Consider the following 19,747-nt stretch of genomic DNA (forward strand, 5'->3'; position numbering starts at 1 on the left):
TTTTTTTAACATGACAAAAGATGATTGCTCCTGTTCTCACTCTTGAGCCAATATCAAACCACAAACTAAGATCTGTCTCAAGGTTCTATTCTTGTCCCAGATAACAGCAAGTATCTCATCTCTGTGTTTCTACCCTTGTGTTTCAAAAAGGCCTCTGAGGGGGCTATAACCTTGTGGCCTGCCACAGATCGGTCCTTGGGCCTGGACTCCTTTAACAAAAAGCAACATAAAGGCCCTCGGTGATGGTGCAGTCCCACAGGGACTGCTCCACACAGCATTCAAGTTACCTGCCCAAAGCATCAGATAAAAGACAGGCTCTGTTCCGGGCTCAGAGCAAAAAAGCCACAAGTGCTTTGCTGTTGTGAAATTCACAGCAGCATCACCGCAGTGAACCAACACAGCCTGGGGCCGTTGCTTCAGAGGACCATCCCAGGGGCTGAGTGTGAATGTAGGTTGGCAGGTGAGCTGAGCCCTCCTGGTGAGGCCAGAGTTGATTAAGCAAGAAAAGAGACAGGACCAGGCCTGTGTGTCCAGGCAGGAGAACAGTCTATGCAGAGGCTCCGAGAACCCAGGAGTCTCAGAAAGGCCTGTCACCTCTAACTGACAGCTGAGTGGAGAAAGAGTCCTTGCAAGTCCAAAGAGAGTGGAGCAAGAAGAGTGGATTCACATCGTGAAGGCATTCCCAGTGGGTCCTTCTTCACACCAGAATGCCAGGTGTGTCTCCAGCCTGTTGGCAGCCTGCCTGCCATCCCAGTGCACATGCCAGGAAGCTGAGTGAGCTGCAGAGGTGGCCCTCCGCTGGCTCGATGCCCTGCTGATCACCTCATCTTGCATTTGCAGTTTCATAGCCTTTTTCCCTTCACATTTTCATAAAGTTCATGCCTCACCAAACCAGGGCCCACCCATTGTTAGAACCCAGGACTTGTGGCTTCACACCCAATATAGCTGTAGAGCTGTCTCTACCAGGGTGGGTCTGGGCTACCCAGAGAGAGAATTCTTGTTTTGAATTCAGCAAAGTAGGATGGGAGGGAGGTTCCCTTGAAGCCTCAGGGGAGTTCATAGCAGGAGAAGCGTTGTTTCTCAGCAGTCCTGCTCTGATTTCTCCCTGAGATTCATAAGGACACTAAAGGTCACTTGCCGTTCGTCTCACACTCAGGAACTCTTGCTTTTACAGTCGTTCATTGTCTGCAACTCAGTTTAGCCAAGAGCACGTTCGCGCACACTGTTTCTACCATGATGACTTGTTTCTGGCTCAGTCATCAGTTGATAACCTAAACTTCTGCCGAAAGTTTCACTCTTTTTTCTTACTCATTCCTCTGTTTAATGTCTCTTTTTGACGAGGCCTTTCCAAGAGATTTTGGAGTTAAGGAGGCAAGACATAGTGGTATAAGAAGTATGGGCTTGGGATCTCAGCAAAGGGACTCTGCACTTCAGAAAGTGGCCTGGTGGAGCTACCTTGCCAAATGCCTCTGTTCTGGAATTGTCCTCAACTCCCTATGGCAGTGGATAGAGATACGCACTCCTGTGATTGTGGGTTCTGATGCTGGGTTCCTGGCCCACACTCAGCAACTAATGCCAAGTGAGTGAATAAATGTGTTACCCAGAAGGGTGAGTGCAGAACTGCGCCAGTCAATAAAATGGTAATCATCACAACAAACCACTACTGTGCTTGACACTGTGTAAGATGTACCATTCCCCCAAATGTATTTTGATACTACTGTCTCTAGTGCATGCAAATGATGGCCAGTCACTAAGGCTGCAAAATAGATACTGCTTAAAATCAAAAGGGAAATTCATTGCCTTACCACTTTATGTCTACTGTAAGCTGTGCTCATGTAGACGTGAGAGCATCCTTTTCAATACTTCACCTATATAACTTTCAGTAAACATGCAGTGTAACCACCTCCATCCCCAACCGAAGTCCCTGTTAAGCAGATGCCAGGCAGGACACCCCATCCTATATAAGGAGGAAGCGCTGTGTTCTAGCTCAGAGTTGGTGCTTCTCGGTCATAAAGGACTGTGAGAACCCTTGAGTCTGTCTCCACATGCCACATATATGGGGACCACAGGCCCAAGACACATCACAGGGTTTCTGTAGTACTTCACCGTTCATAAGTCTACTCTGACCTCATCGTGGGGACACCCAGAATGAGCTATCAGCCAATTTTAAACATAGGGAGATGAATGCTGGTAAATTCAGGCCTGACTTTGTAGCCAAAGTGTGGGTTCAGCTCACAGGCTTCTCCTGTCCCCATTTCTCAGATGAGAGCATTGAGCCTCAGGGCCTGCCAGATCTGAGGACAAAAGTACTTCACTTGCCCTTGGGTCCCTCAGGCACCTATTCCCTTCTCTAGGGAGGGCAGGTCTGGGCATGCCACATCTCCCTGATGTACGGCATCCCCAGCAGAGGAGCCTCCGGCCTGCCTTTCTGCTCTTTGGGAACCAAAACATTCCTGTGCTTATTTCCTAGGGCTGGAGAGTGATTTCCTCGCGGTGCTGAGCGATTACCCTTCTCCTGACATCAGTCCCCCAATATTTCGCCAAGGGGAGAAATTACGTGTGATTTCTGAGTGAGTTAACTTTTAAAAACTTTTATGATCCTCAAGACAGGATGAACTCATTTGGAGTGTCATAATCATCATTTTTAGCCACAGTTTCCCAATTCCCCATGCACCCTGGTCCTACTACAAGGTGAGAAGTTTGGCTCACACTGTAATCTCCATCCCTGTTCACTGCCAGTGCTGTCAAGCCTCTCCCCATAGCCAGCTGGATAAAATTTAGATTTTTTTAACTTGCTTCTTCTGTTGGCCTGCCCACCCCCACTCCCACATGCAGTGAAAAGGTACACACCAGTGTGAGGAAGGGGGACCCAGGCTCTAAAAACACTTCTGAAAGTAAGCAAGTGATATCGCCTGCCTCTTCAGTCTGACTCCAGTCTACAAAACAAACCTGGGGCTCTATGGCTTTCTTATTTCCATCCTTACTGATATGGATATATAAAACTATCCAGGGTAAGAGTCAATCCAATAGATAATTAATTTTAAAAGCCTCCAAAAATGAACCAAAAGTTAAAAGCATCAGCTTCTGGACCCTGGAAACAGTTACTTCCTATGGGGAGGTGGGAAGATGAATATCTATGCTTTAAAAATGCAGTTTTCAAACATTGAGGTCAACATGGCCAATAGCAGATCTTAAAAAAGGAGGGTCCCAAGCCACCACAGGGTAGACCTCTTAGCTCTGCTCGTCTGTCATGTGCTGCGCCATTCACCTCTCTGGGTCCTATCTGTTCTGCCTAACAGTGAAGGTGACTGGTGGAAAGCCATTTCCCTCAGCAGCGGCAGAGAGAGTTACATCCCTGGCATCTACGTGGCCAGAGTGTACCATGGGTGAGTGCATTTCTCCAGGAGCCTCATTAAGCCGTGATCTCTGTGCTAGAACTAATGATGGAAGACAGATTCCAGCAGGGTGCAGTGGAAAGGAAGGTGCTGGGTGATGGGGCACCTTCACTTCTGCTCAGTCTATGGAGAATGGTGTGACATGGAGGAGTCCCTTCTGTTCTTTGGAACAGACTTCATGAGTGAAATGAAAGAGATTGGACCTTCCAGCTTGAACACTAGTATTCAGTGCTCAGCCACATTTGATGCTTAAGGACAATTATTATAAATGCAGTACACTGCAGTGGTTAATTGCCAGTTGGCTGGGGTTCAAATCCTGCCTCTCTTCTCACTGTCCATGTGACAGCGAACATACTACACACTTTCTGTGTCTTCACTTTTCTTACTTTGGTTGCCAAGTCAGGAGCACAAAATGGAATGACAGGGATAAAGAGACAGACATGATCAAAGTACAGGGCTATTGGAATTCTATAGCGTGATCCTCCCATGGGCATTTCAGGGAGCACCCTGGAAACAGTAGCTGTGGTCTTATAAGATCCACATCCTGAAGCACACAGAATGCTCACTCTAGAATGTTCCCAACGCCAACTCGACCAGCAGAGGAGGCAAGACAAGCTTGGCCAGGGAGAAGAGAAAGAGGAAGTAAAGCCCATATATGTATAAGCGTGAATAACTTCTTTCCACCAAAGGGCTTTGCTTGTCACCGGGTCATCTGGTGAAGCACCGAGAACCCCAGATGTTTGCCAGGTTGGGAAGCAGTACAGTATTTACTATCCTAATCAGGAGGACCAGGATCCATGTCTATGGTGTGGATGAAGACAGTGAACTTCATGGACTAGGTGTTGTCACATGGGTCACAGTCTCTCTACTGCGTCACGTCACTCTACTGTGTGAGGGGCTTCTCCTGGACCTGCGCATGCCTTTGGCGAACATTGCTAACATCTTGCTAAGAAGCCAGGAGCTGGAGGTCATGGGAACCCAGAACTCTGATGGCCTTATGTGGCAGCCACTCTAGTAGCTGCAGTGAGAGGCCTTCAAACACAGAGCTGGAGGAAAGGCAGTGAGGCGTAGTGGTTATGTGACCCTGAAGTTTTGCTCTCTCGATTGCTGACGTGGTAACTTAGCCAGCTTACTTAGTCACTTGGACCTTCAGGATGCCTGTCTATGAAATGGAGAAAGCCTTACCCACTTTAGAGAGTATTTGCGAGGGTGTGTTTCTAAGCGCTTGAGATTCTCCTTCACATGGCAGCAGAACCAGCATTCTCACATGGCTGCTGCTTTGTACTCTTTTCCTCTCTGCAAGGGGGATTTTACATAAAGACTTGAGTGCATAAATGTTTGCCACATACTCTAAAATAATTAAAATTCCATGAGTCGAACAGCACTAAGGGCCTAGGAGAAATATTCAGCCAGACACGGCACAATCCCGACCTAACAGCAGAAGTGATTATGGTGATGAGAACATAGGAAATGAGTGGAACCCAGTGCTGGGTTTGTGGGACTTCCTACACCTGTGGCTTCCGGTGCCTTCACCTATCTCCACCGTCCTGTCCAATGCCAAGGCCACCATTGGGGACAAGATATCAATATTCACTACAACCTACAGAGATTTGGAACTGTGGATGAAAAGCCACAACCCATTCGCTGAAATGCAGCATCTGTTAAAAAGCGATTTGCAGTTGCTTCTGAGCAGATGCCAGCTGCTTGCTAACAAAGTACTTCCTGCCAAGCTCCGAGCTGGCAGATCCTGATCTGAAAAACGAGTAGGGGCTCTTTCTCTTGGAACAGAGATCCCTTTAAGTCCAGTGAGGCTCCCCAAGAGCACTCGCAAGTGTTGCTTCCCCTTCCCAAGTGGATCTGCCATCAACAACTGCTTTTTTCTTTCTGCTTCCTGAAAAAAAGCAAGAAGCCCAAATGCATGCCTGGTAGAGTGACAAGTGTATTCAAATGTGCCAAACCTGAGAGGGCCAGAGGAAATCAGTGGAACCCAGCATGGGGCTTGTAGCCGTGGGCGAAATCACCAGTCGCCTTCCTCTCCTTCTTGTGTTCACTGATTCATCCAGAAACATCTATGAAGCACAGCACTCTGGATACCACAACTGAATCCAACAAGACAGAGGGTGGGGAAGGTGCCCTGGTAGGAGGAAAAGGCAGCTGACACTAGCCAAACTGTCGCATGGGTACACAGTGGCACTTTATAAGCACACACAGTACTGCACACAACAGAGGTACTTTCCATTGGGCATTTGAGAAACAAGCCAAAAAAGAGGGCTTCTGGGTCTTGTGTCATGGCCCCCAGCACCTCACACTTAACACTTGGGAAATTTATTTGAAAAATGCTAAACACAAAGGCAGGAATGAATGAACGGGTTCAAGCACTATATTCACGGTCACGTTCGTGGGGTCAGTGGATTGGCATTCGCAGGCTGCTCATGCTGTCTCCCTCCCTCCCAGGTGGCTGTTTGAAGGGCTGGGCAGAGACAAGGCTGAGGAGCTGCTGCAGCTGCCAGACACAAAGGTGGGCTCCTTCATGATCAGAGAGAGCGAGACCAAGAAAGGTGAGCAACCTACCCTCCCCCCTTGGCACAGCAGGCTCCCTTTGGCTGACTTGTGACCTGGCTCTATTTCTTCTCTTGCTTTATGCACACAGATGGGTCCTTGGCATCAGTTCCCTGTGACCCACGCCTGCCTGGGAACCCAGCATGACAGCAGTGGGATTAGAATAGGGCAGCAAGCTTGCCTGAGAATGGCTCCAGGTCCTATCCTTGACCATGGGTGGGCTCTGGTGGCTCCTGTTGGAGAATTTCCACCAATTGATATCAAAACCGAAAGCCAGGGGTATGGCATGCTGGACTAGGCCTGTCCTGTCTCCCTCGGATCTGTGGCTTCTCTGACTTGTTTTCTCATCCGTGAAGTGGAAAGGGGGGAGATCACACACCTGCCACAGCCTTCACCTACAGACTCCTGCATCATTGGAAACAGAAGTAGCAGGGTCCTCTCCATGGTTCAGAGCAATGGCCCAGTTTAGTTTCAGCCATGAATCACCAAACCATATCTCGGTGGCCTTATCTATGGCCTGGCTTTCATGATGTGAAGGTCTTTGGTACCACGCCTGGGACTGAGGGCTCAGTGACAGAAGCAAAGCACTTCCTAGCCAGGACCCTCCCTTACTTAAGTACTCATAGTGACAGCTACTTAAGCACAGGACACAGTTTTGACTTCTCAATAAGCTCCTTGTCCCACTGCTGTCAAAAACAAACAAACAAACAAACAAACCAGTATTTAAGAGCGTTCTTAAGGGCAGCCACTAAGTACCAGGGCTGCTTGCACTGGGGCTGTCACCAAAGCCCAGCTTGGCTATGTGGTTTTCAGAGCCCCAGGACAATTGTCTATGAAAGATGTAAATATGTTGAAGGAGCATGAGCTTAAAGCAGAGGACAAACACCGTGGACATGTGTCCCAAGGCCCTGAAGCAGGACACCAGACCCAGGCTGGTGGCATCTTGAAAGTGCATAGCTCTTCTAAAAATAAGTGCTCTGAGGCAGAGCTGCAGCGTTCAGGGTAAGCAGGAAGGTGCAGGCCTGGGTATGCAAAGCTCTGAAGATTTTCCACTTGCTGCATCTGACCCTCCAGTGTGCCTTATTTCCACCGGAGTGGTGAGAAGCACTCAGTGGTGGGTTTGGAGGACAGGCTCGAGCTGGCGAGGTTTGTGCTCAAGATGACGAGGGCTGTGTGAAGGAAGAAGGGGTCGCACTCAGACTACAGTCCCCAAGCTGGGTGCACAGGAGGCTTCAAGCATCTGTTTTTCCATCTGTAAGCTATCTGGGCACAATCCCCCCCAGGTCCTTTTGGGGAAGGGATGGAGAGGCTGTTGGAAGGGGCTGAGCCCCTGCCCAGCACAGACAGCACTCACTGGCTGGATCCAGCTTCTCTTCTCACCACCTCCTGGAACCTCCAGTGTGTGAGAGAGCGGCGGGGGGACCTTAAAACATGATTAAGTTTGAGTCTCTCTCTTTCCATTCAATAAGATCCAAACTAAAGGAAGGAATAGCACCTGCCTGGGGCCCTGAATGACCACCTGGTCAGTACTGATGATGCTGAGGGAAGGTGGCACTTCCCACAAGTTTCCTAGGAATGCCCAGAGCTGTGTCCTAGCTGTCACTTGCTCCACATTTCTGAGACAAGCAAGCTTAAATCAGAGGAAGGCAGACCTGGGAAGGGACCACAACCACGACCCTCCCTACAAAAGTACAATGTGGTGGCATAGGGGGTGACAGGAGTTGAAGGATAAAAACACCTTAATATACAGCCTTGGGAAGGATCTCAGAGCCTCAGAGCCTAATCCATAGGTTGTGGCTGAACGGTGATCACGTCATGTGGCCTCAGGCATCTCCTGCCTCGATTGACACCAGCACTCACTTCCAGAAAGCCAGAGGCCCAGGCCTTAGAGCAGCAGCGTGCCTGGTGCCCCTGCCACTCTAGGGCACACTGAGGGGAGGAGCAACATCTGAGCAGAGCAGGCTTATGTATGGGAGCGGCTGCTGCCAGACACTGGGGGCCGTGTCCTGTGTTCCTGTCGCACCTCAGCACACATACACCTGCTGCAGGCTACCCTTGGGCGGGGACCGTGCGTTCCATTCACCTGTCCCTTCCCGCCCTCCATGCAGGTTTCTATTCACTGTCGGTGAGACACAGGCAGGTGAAGCACTACCGCATCTTCCGCCTGCCCAACAACTGGTACTACATCTCACCCAGGCTCACCTTCCAGTGCCTGGAGGACCTGGTCAACCACTACTCTGGTAAGCTCCCCTCAGCTAGCACTGCACAGGCCAGGCACACAGTGCCACGCACCTAGCATGTGGCCCTGGGGGCACCAGTAAGGGTCTGTGGTGCTCTCTGTCCCTCCAGCTTCTCCACACATGCAGGGTAATCTCAGCTGACACTGACTGCTTGTGAGTTCCACCATGGGAAACAATGGTCCCTCGTTTCATATGCACCCCCTCTCTGCAAATCAAACTAACCAGGACATCTCTCCACTTATAGCCAGGGACAGTGTGTACCCTATAAGTGGGTCCTTGGGTTCTGGGTCTCTGGGGCTTTGTTCTGAAATGCCACTCACTTTCTCTTTTTTGCTTGTTGAAATCTTCTTCAGCCCTCAAGGTCAGTATCAGCCCTCGAAGATAGAGGCACAGGATTTAGAGTTAGTTGTCCCCCTTCTTTGTCCCCAGAGCATACCAGTTCTCTCCCTGACCCTCTTCCACACCCCTGCGCGGTCTAGTCAATTTGTCTTAGTCTGCGCTTCCCAACAAGCACCCCGTGATGAGGGAGCACGTGTGAGTCACTCACATAGCCTTCATGCACTCAGCAGAGGTTCGGATTCCCCAGGCTGCCCAGGAAGGGAGCATCCTGCACCCTGGCAGATGTAGGGTGCAGTTTCCATGGAGCAATATGCATGGTCAGGAGAGAGATACTGTGGGAGTCCTGTATGCCAGCCAGCTAAGAGCTGGAATTTTGCCCTATAAACAAGGGAGAAATTAGAAAGAGGCAACTAAATCTCCACCCACTGGCTCTGGCACCTCTGTGCTTTTTCCCTGCTCACTGGAGACTAGGCATTCTGGGCTGGGCATTGACCTGTCGGACCCTCGCTTTCTTCTGGGCAACTATTTTACCCTACCTACAAGGGATGAGCCGGGAAGGTGCTGAGAAGGAGGCTGGCCCTTGACCCTCAGTGCTTCCTGCAGAGATGCCCCATCTCCCCTCCTGCTCTGCCCACCAGAGAGGGAAAGAGGTTGTTCTCATTCTCCTAGCCTCTTCCCCCTTCAGGTCAGGATGTCTGACCCTGCACCCTTGGGTACCTCACTATGATTCATCAGGATTAGGGGTCTTGAATTGAAGATATGAGGGGAATTTCAAGGAGAAAGGAGCCCCCACAGCCTTCAGTGACACCTGTGACCTGTGAGAAGCAGCAGGTGACAAAGGAGCAATGGCAGCAAGGAGAAGCAGCCAAGCTCAGACCTAGGCTGTGAGAACCTTGGGCGAGTCCTCCCCTCTCAGAACCCTGGGTTCTTATTCCCAAGGTCGTGGGAACAGTCCCTGAGCAGGGGGCTGCACGCTAATTAGACAGTCATTCAGACACCAAGTCCAGCGAGCCTAACACACGGCAGATATGAAGATGAATGATAACAAATGTAACTTCTGAGACACCCGAAAACCTAGCTGCTAACTAAAAATGAAAGAGGAAGGGAGTCCTGGAAACAGCCGCCTTTGGCTGGGGACGAGAAAAAGTTTGTGGTATTTGGCTCTTAATAACAATCATCGAGGAGTGTGCAGACCAGAAGTTTTGCATAGACATAGAAAACATGACATGGGAGTCACCCGGCAGAGCTGTCACAGACCAGAGGCCAGGAGACTGCAAGTCCTGAGACACTGGATTGGGCTGCAGGGCTCTGGGAGGACCTGATCTCAGGGCAGAACCAGTGGCTTTCAGAGAGATCTCCTGGGCAAGCACCTGCCTCTGCAGATAACCAGAAAGGGTCCTCTCACCACACCACAGCCAGGGCGCCACACTGTCAGGTCTCAGGCCAGTGACACTGCACTGCCGGGGCACTGATCGCTGTTTGGTTTCCCCCAACAGAGGTGGCTGATGGCCTGTGCTGCGTGCTCACCACGCCCTGCCTGGCACAGAGCCTGCCCTCCCCTGCGGCACGGGCCCCCAGCTCACCTGTTGTCACCTTGCGCCAGAAGACCTTCGACTGGAAGAGGGCATCCAGGTGGGTGTGTGTATCCTCCAAGGATGCGCAGGCAGGAGCAGTGCATCACACAGACATGAGGGCCCTGCTCTACACTGCTGTGTCTGTTTATTCACTGTCATCTATTAGACTCTCAGGAATATATCTACAGGGTGTGACGGGTACTCTTCTTATTAATTGAACATGGATCCAGCTATCCCATTGCCAATTCAAAAGAAATCAGGAATAGAACTTCTTGCAGGATGACTGAAACTGTTCTCCCTTGTAAATATCATAAAGAAATATGCTAGGTTTACAGTTAGAAGTTTTAGCCATTGGAGAAAATAGAGATTCAGAGAAGTTAAGTGATTTGTCCAAGATCACACAACCCACAGATGTAAAGAACCAGAATTAGAACGATAATTTAAAGGAAGACTCATCAGGGGTTTGGTTATTTTTCCTCCTTCTCCTTCTCCCTCTCCCTGTCTCCTTACCCCTTCTTTCCCCCTCCTCCTCCCCTTCTCCCCCTCCCTCTCTCCCTTCCCCTTCCCCTTCTTCTTCTCTGCATCCCTGCCCCATGTCCTTCTCTTTTTCCCTTCCTCTGTCTCCTACTCTTCTGACTCACAGACTCCAGGACAACCCGCAGGGTGCAGGGAACCCGCTTGGCGTGGATGAATCCCTTTTCAGCTACGGCCTTCGGGAAAGCATCGCCTCCTACCTGTCCCTGACCGGGGATGATGCCAGCCCCTTCGACCGGAAGAAGAAGAGCGTCTCCCTGATATACAGCGGGAGCAGGCGCAAGAGCTCGCTCTTCTCCGCATCACAGTACTTTGAAGATTAGCCCAAGCACAGGACAGCAGTGTCACTGGGGGTCTTGCAAAAGGTGGGGTGCTCTGATCCCTGGGCATCTCATGCCTTCTAGAAGCCAGGAGAAGCTATGTGGAGACTCCGCTAACATCTTCTCTACTCACATCGTGACCAAAGAACCCTGCTTGGCATCTTATCAGTACTGTGAAAACTTGACAGACTGGAAGGTGACACAAGGGGGCATTGCTTCAGAGAGCCCAGCATGTGACCATGTGCACAGCACGTGTGGGAGGGCGAAGGACATGCTCAAAGGAAAGCCCTTTCCAACTCAAGGTCCAGACACCCTGCTGAGTCCTCCGGGAGGGCTTTGAACTGAGCAACCCTGGGAAGAAGACCCACCCAAGGTAGTGGCCCTCTGACACAGGGCTGCTTTCACTGGTCTCTGAAGACCTTTGGGACACCCTGCACCATCTCTCCTTCCAAGGGACCCCCTACACTACACACTAGCTTGAAGGTCTTAGCAGCTTCCAGAAGGAGCCTTTGATAGTCTCGTGTGCCAATGCCATGCGGGCAGCATTCGTCCAGTCTCCCTGACTCCTACCGGGGCTCAAGCTTGGGAGAGGAGACTGCTGACTGAGAAGACACAGGTAGCTGGGACTGTGCAAGTTTCCAGAGTGGCCCCAGTCAGAGCCACAGAGCAGGTAGGGCACATCCGCTGCTGGGATGCTTGGTTGTAGGAGAGCACCTGTTATTTGATTCCTTTTTGATATTCTAGAGAGATGCTTGGCTACATTCTATGTAAGAATCAGACCAAGGAAAAAAAGGAAGAAAGAAAAGAAACATCAACCCTCAACAGAGGTTATACAGTACAGATAAACATATAAGCAGATGGTTCAAAAGTGAGTGTGAAGGAAGAAATTACATGACCAAAGAAGGAGTAGGAGGTATGTGAGGGGACCCTGGATCTATAAGGAGTCTAGGATCGAGTAGGTAAGAATGGCTAACGTAGGATACTTAATTCTAGGCAGAATCTGGCTTACACAGGAATAAAGAATGCCAAGCTCCAGGAAAAAGGGAGGAGCCTTCATGGCTGAATTTTGCTGTGTGTTTGTGTAACCGTAAGAGATGAGGGCAAGAACGTGGGCCAGGAGAAGCATGGTCCAGGCTGAGAAGGGAGCGGCTTCAGACGAACCATGACTCATTCCTCCCTGCTTCAGGGGGGTGCTGGGGAAGAGGGGTGCACACATATGTTATGCTGCATCTGCTTGCCACGCACATTCCTTGGCCCTGAGCTCACACAGCTAGTGGTATATCCGTATATGTCCACATGGTTTCCCGGACCATTTAACTCCAGGCTGTTTACACAAGGAGCCATGTGAGATTCCTCAGAAACCCCTAGACTGCTTCAGAAGGACCAGCCAGAGCATGAGGAATGACCTTAGCAGGAGACAGCAGCTTCAGTGTCGGATGGGGCACTCTCTGGGCTGTGATGCCTGACCAGTGCCTTCTGCATTGTTTCCTGTGTGGTCACTGTGACTGGAAGCTTTGGAGAGCCCTGGATTCAAGGGGTTGTAAGTGGGAAGCATTACATGTCTTTGCTCAATCATGTATTTATTCCTGATTAAAGTAAACCTAATAAATATTTAACCCTTGGAATGGGGGAGCCTCTGGATTGAGGCAAATGGAAAGTTCCTCCTGCAGCATTGTGGGTTTGGGGCTTTCAAGGGAGCAAGCAAGGGTGGGACACAAGCAGAACTGCAGGACAAACTGCACAGGTGGCAGCATGGCGGCTTGCCCTGGGGCGGTCTGCTGAGTTTCAAGCAAGTATGTCTTGTGTCTTACACCAGAAGGCAAGGTAGAGAGGGGGCTGAGGGACCAAATTCTTGGCCATCATTATGAAAACTCTACATCTGCACATTTCTTGTCATATCTGAGCTGCCTGTACTTCCCAGAATTTCTTCTTACAAGATTTCTTAGATACCTATAGGTTGCATGTTGCCCTAGGTGCAGGTCTGGAGCACTGAAACCAGATGGGACTTCTGAGATCATCGAGGTTGGTGCCATAAACAAATGGGACACTTTGCAACCGTGAAGAGTAACGAGTGCAGAAATGAGCAGGTTCCATGTGACCCCAGACAGGTGGGGGATACTAGGTAGATGCTGAGACCTAAAAGAGGACCTGAGGAGATTTCAAAGGCAACAGAGGCAGTGGAGAACACAGGTCAATTCCTGCAGGTACTGAGGGCTGGACAGGGCAACGAGGCCTGAACTTCTGGGATGAGAGGATGCCCTCAGGAGGGAGGCCAGGGAAGGCATAGAGCCATGGAGAAAAGGGGACACAGGAGCTATTCTAGGAAACACAGGAGGCCATAGCGGGAGCTAAGTAGAAGGGAAGTAACAGTAATGGTGCATTAATGAGTATGAAAAGCCCTTGGCTGCTGGGCGGAGGATATATTTCTAAAATCCAGCCATTGCATTTTCTACTTGACATATAGCTAAAACAAAAGGATGTGGGGAGTTTGGAAACAAATTTGTGGAGAATTTTTTCATGGAAAAAATGAGGAAAAGAAAATCTTGCACTGCATGTTGAAGAAAAATGTGATTTAATGTGAAAATAAGTTCTCTAAAGGCAAACAGAAATGCTACAAAGAGCATTCTGTTGAGAAGGTAAGATGCTTACAGCCTATGCTAAACAAATCATGCACTTCCAGAGTATATTGTGCAACTATAATAAGATCAAATGGATAAATTGGTAACTTCCTGTGGAGATTTTAATATATAATTCCTAGAAATTGCTAAGCAAGGATAGGTAAATAAATAGAGAGGTATATAGGTTTTGGTAACATTGCAAAATTTTTTCTCCCAGTAAATGGGATCTCATTAAGCTGCAGAGGAAGCCATGATGGATGTCAAGAGATCACAGACTCTCATCCATACTCCAGGACCCTAAGGCAGCACAAGGGAAAAATTTGTAAGACAATGTATAAAGACTCACCGAGTTTAGATTCTTTAAAAAAGTTCTTCCAATTAAGAAAATAACATAGGCATAAGGAAATACTTAGAAATACATGACATATTTTTACTTTTCAAAATTTCTGGGTCTGATAAAATAGTAGAATTTTATTGTCTGAAACAAAATGCAGTGATCAGAAAAGAATGAGAACTGACAATGACATCAGCCTCCAATTTACAGACTCAACATCACCTAAGTGAGGAGACAGGAGAAAGATGATAGTGATAATGATTTAGAATTTTAAATCATACCACAGAGAATATTGCCTAAGTAGTAAGATTAACGTGACAGCTAAAGACACGAACAGGATGATGACAAAAGAGAGGAGGAGAACAAAAGCAAACAGGAGGCAGCTCTTCTAGTACAGAGTCTGCAGGAGGGTGTGAGCCCTCTGCAGTGGCCCTGGGCCCGTAGGGGTGGCCTTCCAGCCTGTCTGCCACCTCCCTGCTGTCTCGACCCCTGCCCACTGCAGCCCAGGGGCAGCCCTATAAATGAGGCCGGTGACCCAAGTGGCCTCCAGTTAAGGCCTAAGAGAAACCAGGGTCCTGGCTGATAAGAAGACATCTGGACTGCTCCCCTCAATAAATGCTGTGAGAAAGAGAAAGGAAGAAAAGGGCTTTCACTTTTGAAGGCGTAGGGGGTTGGCTTTCCCAACTGCAGCAGCTAGCCCTTTTGCAGCAGTGGGTAGGGAAAGGAACCTGCCATCCCCTACAGCCGATGCAGTGAGTTCACAGCACACTCACAGAAACAATCAGCATAGCATTTGAGTGTTCAGAGAACTGTCTCAGTGAACTGCCACGTCAGTGTATTCCCATGCACCAGCATTTACAGAATACACCCTAGAAAATGACACCAGGACAATGCCTCCAAACCGTGGCACACGGAGGATCCTGATTCACAACCATGATACAAAACTTCCCTAGAAAAATATTTTAAATTCTGAAAAGACCTCCGGAAATAAAAATGTTATGTTCATGTGTCTACTGTTAACCTCATTCAAGGAGGCAAGTCTGCACATTGGAAAAGTATACATTTTTCCCTAAAATTAATAGATAAATTCCACGAGACAATGCTCAGTCCCCACAAGGAATATTAAAACAGTATACCTCTCAGTAAATCTATTCTAAAAGATGCATGGGAGCATCAAATCCCATGGCCAGCTGGGCCAGCTTTGCATAGGGTCAGCCCAGGGAGGGGCTCATGCTGTGGGCTTCATAGCTAACAGGCAACAGACAGTGCATCAGCACAGATCCCCTGGTCTCCCCGCTCTCTTCCCACCACTGCACGGAGCTCAGCCGTGCAGCCCCGCAGTGGGTGCTGGGCCCTTCCTGGGTGGCAGAGGCTGTGCTAAGTGTGCAGGAGGTGCTAAGAGAATTATGCTCATGTAGGGATCACATATCCAGCCGAGGCAGAACTAGAATCAGGTATGTTAGAACAATAACAAATGTAAAATAGGGCAGAATTCCTAAAACCCTCAACACAGAAGTCTGCCTCTTAAGGTGGGATTCCTGCTGGTCTGAGAGCCTGGGACAAGTTTGGAGCCCTAGTTTTAGTTGAGCCCTGAAACATGGAGCAATCTTAGCCCCAGCACTGGACATGCTGACCACAAAACAGGCCTGAAAGGAGAGATAGCATTTCCTGGCATGGTATTAGCCAAGGTCTCACTGGGGCCCCCTAGAAAGTGCTTGTAAAAGTGGGATTTTTCTTGGGTGTTCTTTGACAGGTCACTTAACCTCTCTGAACTTCCAAAACCTTGTCACTAGATTGAAGACCCATGCCTCTCATTAGGAATAACCCAAGATACTGAAAGTGCTTTGCAGCCTCAAATGTGTCAAGTGAATATAGACTATTGATTATCTCCATCGCCATTTCTCTTGATTGATGTTTCACCAATTCTGACCTCAGGATTTGCAGACAACAAAAAAATTACCAACTTGCATTAATTCCCCAAACATCTATTGGTAAAGAACATATTAGAGAACTGCTAACACCCTGAAGCATTTTAGTTTCTCAATTCCAAATAATTTCACATGCATACCGAGGACTTCTGGGAGCAGTTGTAAAATCTGCTTCCAAGTGAGTAAAGCAGATGGAGGGTTTATTTTTAATACACTGCCATTTGTTAAAACAGATTAGTTTCTGAAATTTCCCAGACACCTAAGTCTTCAAAAAGAAAATCTGCCTTGTGAGCCTACTGGAAGGTATGCAGGCATCATCTAGGGCCTTAATGAGAAGCTGACTGCTGATTGAATGTAGGAGGAATCTTCTAGGATCAACTTTGGGCAAAAAGTTCTGCTTTTAATGCCAGGTGCTACAAGATGTTTGTGCTCAACTCTCCCACCATTGGTGTGGACCAGGATGAGGAAGAAAAATCAAAATTAAAGAATAAGAAAGGGGTGACTTACAAGAAGGGGTCTAGATTAGCCTGTGGGTCCCTGGTTCTCTGGAACACCATCGAGACTCTTACCCATCACTGCTTACTCCTGACCCTGTATACTGTGAAGCATTTGCTTACTGTGAGACATATTGTGTGGTTTCCTGGAGCCCTGTGGAGAGCAAGGCACTCTCCTCCCTACTGTCTTGGGGATTTGTCCTGAGAGGGAGGCCAACTTGACACTAGGAACAGTTAGTGACTGATAAAAATTGTGATGCATGTGGCACAGGAGAGGTTTGGGCAGCACAAGTCAGCTGAGAAGTCTACAAGGCTCTCCTGAACGACAGATTGACAGTCAAGGAGAAAGACAAGGAGAAAGGGCTTGCCAAGGAAACTTCCTAGATGAGATGGAGTACAGAATGAATCCAAGGCTCCTGGAGCCGAAGGGGGTGGAGTGGCAGGTGGCTCTGCTTTCTGCTGGCAACGGCGACAAAACAAGTCTAGCATCAATTATGGCAAAACAGTGAACCTTCATCTTCCCTCCTTCACTCAAGGCTCTGGATCCCAGGAAAGCCAGGCAAGGCTGGGGTGTGGCGGCATGACCTGAGAACTGCTGCAGGCCACTGAGGGGTGTGGCCTGTGGTTTTGGTCTCAATGGTTCCCTATGTCCCTTGTCTGGGGATACTGCACTGCATCCCTATGGCTTTCGTTACCTCCTACATTGCCCTCTGAAAATCATTCTATACCCAGAGCTCAGGGAGGTATTCCTAACAACAAGCCTTAAAGCATTCTTCTCACTGGCTTAAAAGGTCTTTGATGATACTCAAGTTCATAACAGCACTATTCAAGATAGCCAGGCCAGGAGCACAGCCCAGAGGTCCATTGCAGACGAGTAACAGATAAACAGGACACAGTCTCTCCACACCATGGAATGGCCCTCAGCCTTCAAGTGGAAGGAGTTTTCAACATGCTACACTCCAGAAGAACTTTGAAGACCTTTTACTAAGAGAAATAAGCCAGATGCAAAAGGGTGAACCTTGCATGATTCCCCCTAGAAAAGCCAAATTCACAGAGATGGAAAGCAACATCAAAGCTTCCAGGAGCTGAGGGAATAAAGAGACCGAGAACTAATTCTTTAGTAACCACAGAACTGCTGTTTGGGATAATAAAAAGTGTTCTGGTAATGGGTAGCGGTGATGGTTACACTACACAGGGAAGGTACAGAATGGCAGGGAGCAGATTTTTAAAAATGAGTAAAAATCATAAAATGAAACAAACAAAATCCTTTGATAGTTCCCCATTCCCCCTGGGTTGAGCCTAAGCTGCTCAGGGTGTTGTAGCTCCTATCTGCCTTTACTGTTGCCCACCAGGCCTTGGCCCGCCACACTGTCCTGTGGCCAGTGCTCTGCCGGGAGCTAATGCCCACACAGCCTGCAGCTCTGAGCTCAGAAGTCCCTTCCAGGGCACTTCCCTTCACACTTGTCCTCCTCCTGAGGCCTTTCTTTGAGCTGCCATAAGATGCTCTTTTAAATACGGTTTCTGCTTCAGCATCTGTACCCCTGCTCATGTGACTACAGGCCTTGTGTGGACTGGGCGTGCATTATTCACCCTGGAATTTGTAGTGTCTAGAAAGTACCCCTGACAAATCAGATGCTTGGTGAAGCTCAGAGCTAGTTAATGACAGAACAACAGATGCAAGGGCTTATGTTCAGCCAACCAAGCTGTCTCTGATCACAGTTGCTGTCACTATCAATATCATGGTCTCATCATTACCATCTCCACCACCATCATCACCTCCATCCATCATCATCCAGTAGGAACTTCTAACCACTGGGAAGAATCTGGATTCATGAGTTCTGTTCTTGGCCTCTGCTCACTGACTAGGGCATCAGACCCTAGTGAGGCTGTCTCAGGATGCAGGGACCCTTTTCCGTCCAGTACTTCTAGCACCATGTACAGGGGTATACAGAGCAGTCAGAGGAGCCCCTTAGGATCCTGCAACCACAGGTATCTGGACAGAGAACCACCGTAGGACCTACACTTGCCACAAAGGATAAGAGACGAGCAGTTGAAACCAACTGGTGTCCAAAGGCAGGGAGAGTGCTAGAGCACCAAATGACAGCAGTGCATGGGACTCACCATCAGCAGAACCCTCCGGAAGAGCCGAGGGCCAGCGGCTCTGGTTGTAAGAAGGTGGATGCTGGCCACGTCCGCACCAGCTCGGTCGGCGGCCAAGGAAACTTGCCGAGGGTCCCCGCCAAATGCGCCAATGTGGATCTGCACCCAGGTCAGAGCTGCCACTTGGTCCAGCAGTCCCCAGTTGCCGGTCACCTCACTGGACCCTGGTGAAAAAAGGAAAGTGATTTATCAGTTTTGATTTTGCGGCTTTAAATTGGGCCATCATAGTGCTGCCTATACCAGGCACATGGCTCCTCCACAGGCCCTGGGTGTGCTTGTTCCTTACATCAGCACAGAGGGCTCCAAACACACTGAGGGAAAGCCAGGAAGACCAGGGGCTTTAGCATCAGACACAGCCTGGCCTGCACTCTTAAATCTAGCCTTTGCTGGCTGCCGGAAGATGCCATAACGCTGTCAGGCTTGCTCAGCTACAGCTTCCCTATTTGTGAGGGGCAAGGGCCTTCCTAGGTTGCTGCTTAGGTCAGAGGCAGTGTGTGCTGAGTTCCACCACCCTGCTGGCCGGCCAGATAGGAGGAACTCGCCATGCTCAGGCTCAGACATATGCAGGCTCAGACCTCCAACGTCGGCCAGGCCAGGCTGGGGTGCAACCCAGGTCCTCCACTGCCTCAGCCTCGGGCTTTGAACATTAATATTTTTTTCTTTTTTTATAGAATTAATAAAATTCTGTTGAATATCCTGTTTTCTAAAAACAAAATGATTCAGACAGAATGTAATTATTCAGATACACAATATAAGTTTTTATATTTAGGATGTAATTATTATGTATCTCAAATGTGTAGTAACAAACTATGCGCTGATAAACCATTAAGAATTCAAAGCCCCTGAAACTCTACCTCAGTCCCTGGCCACTGCCCTTTCATGTCTGTCTCTTAAGAATCTGACCATTCTAGGTACCTCATGTAAGTGGAAGCACATAGTAACAGATGTGTGTGTGTGTGCATGCGCATGTGTGTATGCATGTGAGTCCTGTTTAACTTATATGATGTCCTTAAGGTTCACAGAAGCACAGCACAGCATGGATATGAATTTTCTTTCCTTCTAAGGTTGAATAATACCTCATGTGTGCATGTGACACATTTTGCTCATTCAGTCCTACACTGGTATCTCCGCGGCCCACTTCCAGCTGTTGGTTACTGGCTGATAAATGATGCAGGGAACAGTGGTGACGTGGCCATGAGCCAACACAGTTCACTTATGGGCGGGGGAGTTTCATTTTATTTTCTTTAAAAAA

At 48.8% G+C, this 19,747-nt stretch overlaps 2 protein-coding genes across 7 annotated transcripts in view; one reads left to right on the forward strand and one right to left on the reverse strand.

Moving 5' to 3' along the window:
* The window catches only part of Sla (Src like adaptor), a 50,731-nt gene extending 38,113 nt beyond the window's left edge, over positions 1-12,618 (forward strand). For 3 of the 6 annotated variants that reach the window (XM_063231041.1, XM_063231042.1, XM_063231044.1), the window contains 6 exons: positions 2,471-2,570; positions 3,300-3,386; positions 5,850-5,953; positions 8,063-8,194; positions 10,030-10,165; positions 10,751-12,618. In XM_063231041.1, the coding sequence (XP_063087111.1) occupies positions 2,471-2,570; positions 3,300-3,386; positions 5,850-5,953; positions 8,063-8,194; positions 10,030-10,165; positions 10,751-10,964 (773 nt within the window). In that variant the 3' untranslated portion in view covers positions 10,965-12,618. The remainder of the gene's footprint in view (positions 1-2,470; positions 2,571-3,299; positions 3,387-5,849; positions 5,954-8,062; positions 8,195-10,029; positions 10,166-10,750) is intronic. The other 3 variants (XM_063231043.1, XM_063231045.1, XM_063231046.1) reach the window with 2 other exon arrangements.
* Tg (thyroglobulin) overlaps positions 1-19,747 on the reverse strand; it is a 200,558-nt gene that overhangs the window by 60,233 nt on the left and 120,578 nt on the right. Inside the window, exon 41 of the mRNA XM_003467344.4 lies at positions 18,457-18,659. Within this exon, the coding sequence (XP_003467392.1) occupies positions 18,457-18,659 (203 nt within the window). The remainder of the gene's footprint in view (positions 1-18,456; positions 18,660-19,747) is intronic.

The sequence above is a fragment of the Cavia porcellus genome, unplaced genomic scaffold (assembly GCF_034190915.1).
Source record: "Cavia porcellus strain 051 isolate PalLab524CR breed Dunkin Hartley unplaced genomic scaffold, mCavPor4.1 scaffold_19, whole genome shotgun sequence".
In the NCBI taxonomy this organism is placed as follows: domain Eukaryota; kingdom Metazoa; phylum Chordata; class Mammalia; order Rodentia; family Caviidae; genus Cavia; species Cavia porcellus.